Genomic DNA, 5,879 nt, shown 5'->3' with positions numbered 1-5,879 from the left:
ATCTTTTTATGGTTAAGCTCTTCTTATCAAAGTTTATATTCCATTGATAAATATATGGAATACTATTGAAGATAAAGGTTTAGAAATTAGTTACTAAAAAGAAATAATAAATAAATAAAATGTTTAAATGCTTCTCTTTTTAGATTTGTATAGACTAAATTTTAATTTGAATAAGACTTTTTTTATTTTTAAAATAAAAAATAAAAAATAAAATTAGTTTATAGGTAAAAACTATTTTAAGTACAAATTTCTATTTGATATTTTTTTAATTCATCATATATTCAATGTATACTTTACAAAATGTTACGGAATAAATACAAATTTTTTTAACACATTTTTTAAAAAATTTAAAATAATTTAACTCCTCAACCATATATTTTAACAATTTCTCTTCACCCGTAATTGATTGGCTAAAAAATTTGGTTATGGGTTTAGGGTGGTGTATTGGGTGGAAATGGGTGAACCTAATGTATTTACGCATGGATGGAAGTGTATAGAAGGGTAACACGCTGGAGATGTATTGCAACATGTGGGAGGCGTGTTGAACACGTGGCAGCATTCTGGCTAACACGTGGAGAATATGTTGGACACATGGCAACATATTAGCCAACACGTGGGGGACGTGTTGAAACACGTGGAGGACGTGTTGAATGATTTTTACAATGCTAATTCATTTCAAATATTAATATTCAACCAAAACACTATTTCTATTTTCATATTAAAAATAATTTATGTAATTGATAACTAGGATTTTTTTCTTCCCATAAGATTTGGCCCTTAAAATTTAAAAATTTGGCCTGGCACGGTAGCTCCACCCAACATATTAAAAGAAGCACTCAAACACATGCACTAAAACTGAACCCAACAAACAAATAAAGGTTGCATTATTTACTTCAGGTTACAGTGTTTAATGTGTTAGTTAATAAAATAGTAGTAAAACTAAAAACATTACGGTGAGTGAACTGGTACGAATAGAGGACACAGAAGAGACACACACATGCACATCACAGGCGCCACAACACAACACACGCTTCAATATAAAAAACAAAACGGTGCGTATCAAGTGTTCTTATATAATAATGGATAGACAGACACCACCCCCTTTCAACGGTGTTGTTATCTTGTGTGACTGTGATTCAAAGTAAACGCCGTTTCTTCACACAAAAGAAAGAGAGAGAAAGAGAGAGAAAGCTCTGTAACGGTTGCAGGCAGCAGTGGCAGCAGCTTATTACCATCAGAGAGCCATAACAACACATACAATAATAAAGCTGTGTTTAATTTTTCTTTTCCCACTCATTAAATTCTCTACGCTTCTGTTAATCATTCATTTCGCTCGGTTCAACCGTGCACGTGACACACGATGATGATGCCGATCATAGTACATGAGAAGAAAAATATATAAGTGTGTTTGTGTGCATGACCATGTAATATATAATGACGATAATGATGATTGTTACTATTATTGGTCACAAACTCTGAACTGAGTGAGTGTTTATTTTTCTTCAGTAAGTCAAAAGATGTTGAATCGTCGTGGTGGTGAAGAAGATGAGTTATATGAACAACTATGGGAAGCATGTGCAGGACCCCATGTGGATGTTCCTCGTTCTGGTCAAAGAGTGTTCTATTTTCCACAGGGACATATGGAGCAAGTTAGTTTATCTTTTTTCTTTCTTTAAATAATTGTTTTGGGGTGTCTGAAATTGTTGGTATTGGATGCTTAGTTATGGTGGACTTCTTCGTTTTCTTTTTTTGTTTACTTTGTGTAATTTGCGGCTATAGTTAGAAGAATCAACAAATCAGGAACTAAATCAGAGGATTCCAGTGTTCAAACTTCCCACTAAGATCCTTTGTCGTGTCGTCAACGTCCATTTGCTGGTACTTTTTCTACTTCATCATTTTTTATCTTTTGTTTTTTTAATATTTGTTGTCTTCGTTTTTAGGGGAAGGGGGAGGGGGGGGGGGGGGGAGAGGAAGAAATGAAATTCCTGAGAAAAATGGTTAAACCATAATTTGTTCTCTTGTTTCGCTATTTCCTGAAAGGGGAAAAAAATTAAGCTTAGATTATGTTCAGTTTTGTAGTATGATGTTTCTCATAGTTAATTTTCCTTTTACTTTAAATGCATGGTTGCTGAGAAAATGCTCAAATGATTATCTGGACTCTGGAGTTACTATTTTGAGTTTGATTTAAGTTATTTATTAATTATGAAATGATTACACTGAATTTTGACTTTTTTACTAGGCTGAACAAGAAACGGATGAGGTTTATGCACAGATTACTTTGGTGCCAGAATCTAATGTAAGGATGTAGCTGCCCCAATTTGATTCTCAATCTTTTTTAATTTCATGGTCAACCTTTGTTCCTTTTCTCCCATGTTTAGATTTCTAATGGAACAAATGTCTTAGCAAGCTGAGCCGACGAGCCCTGATTCGTGCCCCGCCGAGCTTCCAAGGCCACAAAATCACTCCTTTTGCAAGGTCTTAACTGCCTCCGATACCAGCACTCATGGCGGTTTCTCGGTTCTCAGAAAGCATGCCACCGAATGCCTTCCAGCTTTGGTAAATTCAATCTTCTTGGTTTCCAATGCAAAATTGCCTTGATGATGTTTGATAAAAGTCCTAAAGAAATCTTAAAGTGTGTTTGGATTTCTTTCAGGACATGTCTCAGCCAACCCCAACTCAGGAATTGGTCGCCAAGGATCTTCATGGTTATGAATGGCGCTTTAAGCATATATTTAGAGGTAAAGGACACTTAATTTTCATTTGAGCTCTCTGGTTTTTTGTTCTCTGCTTCTAATTGGCTTAATGTTTCTCTAACCAGGTCAACCACGCAGGCACTTGATCACAACTGGATGGAGTACTTTTGTAGCTTCGAAGAGATTAGTCGCCGGAGACACCTTTGTGTTTCTGAGGTATAAATTTCATGTCTTCATATGATTTCAAAATTTATCTCCTCTGCAATACAAGGCTTAATCTAAATAGGTTTTGTCTATAGAGGACACAATGGAGAGTTACGTGTTGGACTGAGGCGTAATACTCCTCAGCCAAGCAGCATGCCTTCATCTGTGATTTCCAGTCAGAGCATGCATCTTGGAGTACTCGCAACTGCATCTCATGCTGTTGCAACTCAGACTCTTTTTGTTGTATATTACAAGCCAAGGTAGACATCATATTAGTTGCAAAAAATGATCAGGAAAACTGTTGTGTTATTTCTGTTAGGTAAATTTAGTTGATGATTGTTGACAAGAGCTTTTTCCTTGCTTAGGAGGAGCCAGTTCATTGTTGGCTTGAACAAGTATTTAGAGGCTATGAACCACAAATTTGCTGTTGCTATGAGATTCAAGATGAGGTTCGAGGGTGAAGATACCCCTGAAAATGAGAGAAGGTAGTAAAATTTTCAGCTGTGCCTTGTAGTGGACCTTCTCATTATTTCATCTGATGATACATATTTGATCAGATTTTCTGGGACAATAGTTGGAGTAGAGGATATTTCTCCTTATTGGGTAAATTCGAATTGGAGATCGCTTAAGGTATTGTTATTCCTTACTATTCAATTTTGTTAACATTATTAGTGGTTCCAATGGTATTTATTCATTATTTTTCGACTCTTCCCAGGTTCTATGGGATGAACCTGCATCTGTTCCAAGACCTGATAGGGTCTCACCTTGGGAAATAGAGCCCCTTATGGCTTCTGTTGTTACTTCTTCACTTCAATCTCCTGTTTTAAAGAATAAAAGGCCTCGACTACCTGGTGAAGTTCATGAACTTGGTATGTTTTTCTCTCAATTCATTGAAAATTTGTATATTGATTTAGTGTTGTCTTTAAAAGCTAAAGACTTGACAATCATAACAGACACAAGATCGGCTGCTTCGACTTTCTGGGATGCTGCGTTGGCACATTCAGATGTAACGCAACTTAGCGTTATTGCTGAAAGCAATATGAGTGATAGTACCCATGTGTGGAATCACAAGCTGATTGACAACAGTAAAGGAAGCTACAATGCTATGTCGAGGATTCAAACCGAAGCAATTCGGGTTTCTTCTCCCCATTCAAGTGGCCCATCTCAATTATTTCTGGACACAACATTTGATGATGGCAAGAGGTTAAACAACAATGATCATTTGCTTGATCAAGTAGACAAGGAGCACAAAATGGAGACGGCTACGAGCTGTCGATTGTTTGGAATCGAGCTTATTGATCATGCCAAGAACTCTCCTGTTGTAGAGAAGGCACCATCCGTAGCGAATGCATCCGGAGTTACCAATGAGGGCTCTGTTAATACCATGTCCCGAACTGATGCAGACCAAAACTCTGATATGGTTAAGACTTCTAACAAAGAGCGAAAGCACGAAGAGCCGCCACAAGTATCCAAAAGAGAAACTCAAAGCAAGCAAATCTGTAGCAGAAGTTGCACTAAGGTGTTTTTGCTTGACACATAGTTTCCTTAATTATTACATAATAATGAATTTGCATTTTGTAGCCATAGTTTCTGAAGTAATGTTTGTATTGTGGAAACCTGCGAGAAGGTTCAAATGCAAGGGGTTGCTGTGGGTCGCGCCATAGACTTGACCATGTTGGAAGGGTATGATCAACTTGTTGAAGAACTGGAGAAGTTGTTTGATATAAAGGGAGAGCTCCAACACAGAAATACGTGGCAAATTGTCTTCACTGATGACGAAGGTGATATGATGCTTGTTGGCGATGATCCATGGCCGTAAGTATCTCGCTATAATGCTAAGGAACCCATTTTTTTTTTCAGCCAACATCAGTTAATTATTTTAAATTATTTTATTTATCTTAATTCTTAAGTTCTAAATTTTAAAGTGACTGATTAAAAATTGGTTCTCTATATTTTTTCTAACGATAATTCTAATTTAGAGAAGTATTTGAAATATAATATGTAAAAACAAGAGATATAAAAAAAAGGGCAAAAAGTGAAAGAAGTTGTTTGTGAAGGAAGAAAAAGTGAAGCGAAAAAATGGAATGTGAAGATTAGAATGCGTTTAGATATCGTTTTTTCCTCGAGGCGAAATACAAAAATATAAAAACAATTAATAGAGAAATTCATTTGTCTGTAGAGACAGTCAGACAGAGATTCAAAATAGTAAAATGTATCTATCAGAGACTAAAACTTTTGTATTTTTTGTGCTTCTTGATAATGGATATAGGGTTTATAATTTAATGCTTAATTTTTGTCTAATTTATTTTTTATGATAAAGTTTGAATATTTAATAATTATTTGTTTTTATATTTTTAAAATTAAATATTAATTTTTAATTTTTTATAATAAATTAGACAAATATTTTTAGGCAATCACATCATCACATCATGGATATTGTTTTTATGTTCTCGCAGTGAATTCTGCAATATGGTGAGAAGAATCTTCATCTGTTCCAGCCAGGACGTGAAGAAAATGAGCTCTGTGAGGACCAAAGTACCCCTCTCTTTAACAGAAGAGGAAACTGTAATAAGCTCAGACACAGCTGGGACCTGAAAAACTTTTTCACATCCTTGTGTCGTTTTTCTTCTTTTTCTTTTTGTTTTTCCTTTTTGGGTTAGTCTTTATTATTGCTATTTCTGTTTATGGTAAAGAGTTGGTCTATTTTTGGCTAGGCAAGTTTCATGATTATTATTATTATTATTATTATTATTATTATTATTATTATTATTATTATTATCAGCCTATTACTATTAGGCAATATAGGTACGAAGCTTGTGGCTAATTGTAGCTCGATTTAGAGACTAGCTCCACGCACTAATTGTGTCCCATAAGACCAAATAGAATGTTTTTAATAAATTAGTTGGTGGACAGGGACACTTTTAGGCTTAGAATTCAGAATCATATGTGAGGAGATAGAGTAAATACTAAATAGACATCTTT

The 5,879-nt window shown here is 35.1% G+C and overlaps 1 protein-coding gene across 4 annotated transcripts; it reads left to right on the top strand.

The window, feature by feature from the left end:
* The first annotated feature begins 1,077 nt into the window (after positions 1 to 1,077).
* On the top strand, positions 1,078 to 5,678 carry LOC107639523 (auxin response factor 9). Of its 4 annotated transcripts, none has more exons than XM_016343057.3 (14): positions 1,078 to 1,402; positions 1,507 to 1,649; positions 1,780 to 1,875; positions 2,240 to 2,296; positions 2,404 to 2,556; positions 2,654 to 2,738; positions 2,819 to 2,909; positions 2,993 to 3,157; positions 3,263 to 3,382; positions 3,455 to 3,527; positions 3,613 to 3,766; positions 3,851 to 4,416; positions 4,525 to 4,712; positions 5,354 to 5,678. In XM_016343057.3, the coding sequence occupies exons 2-14, from the start codon at positions 1,518 to 1,520 to the stop codon at positions 5,490 to 5,492; spliced, it is 2,019 nt and encodes a 672-aa protein (XP_016198543.1). In that variant the 5' UTR covers positions 1,078 to 1,402; positions 1,507 to 1,517; the 3' UTR covers positions 5,493 to 5,678. The 4 variants fall into 4 exon arrangements, with proteins under 4 accessions (XP_016198543.1, XP_088341382.1, XP_016198542.1 ...); XM_088485256.1 differs by having other exon boundaries at positions 1,082 to 1,402; positions 1,507 to 1,653; positions 1,784 to 1,875; XM_016343056.3 differs by having other exon boundaries at positions 1,097 to 1,424.
* Positions 5,679 to 5,879: the final 201 nt, after the last annotated feature.

Source organism: Arachis ipaensis, chromosome B4 (genome assembly GCF_059453495.1).
Source record: "Arachis ipaensis isolate K30076 ecotype BB chromosome B4, ASM5945349v1, whole genome shotgun sequence".
NCBI classification, from domain to species: Eukaryota; Viridiplantae; Streptophyta; class Magnoliopsida; order Fabales; family Fabaceae; genus Arachis; species Arachis ipaensis.
Note: the sequence above shows the minus strand (reverse complement) of the source record. Positions and strands in the feature narration are given on the sequence as shown.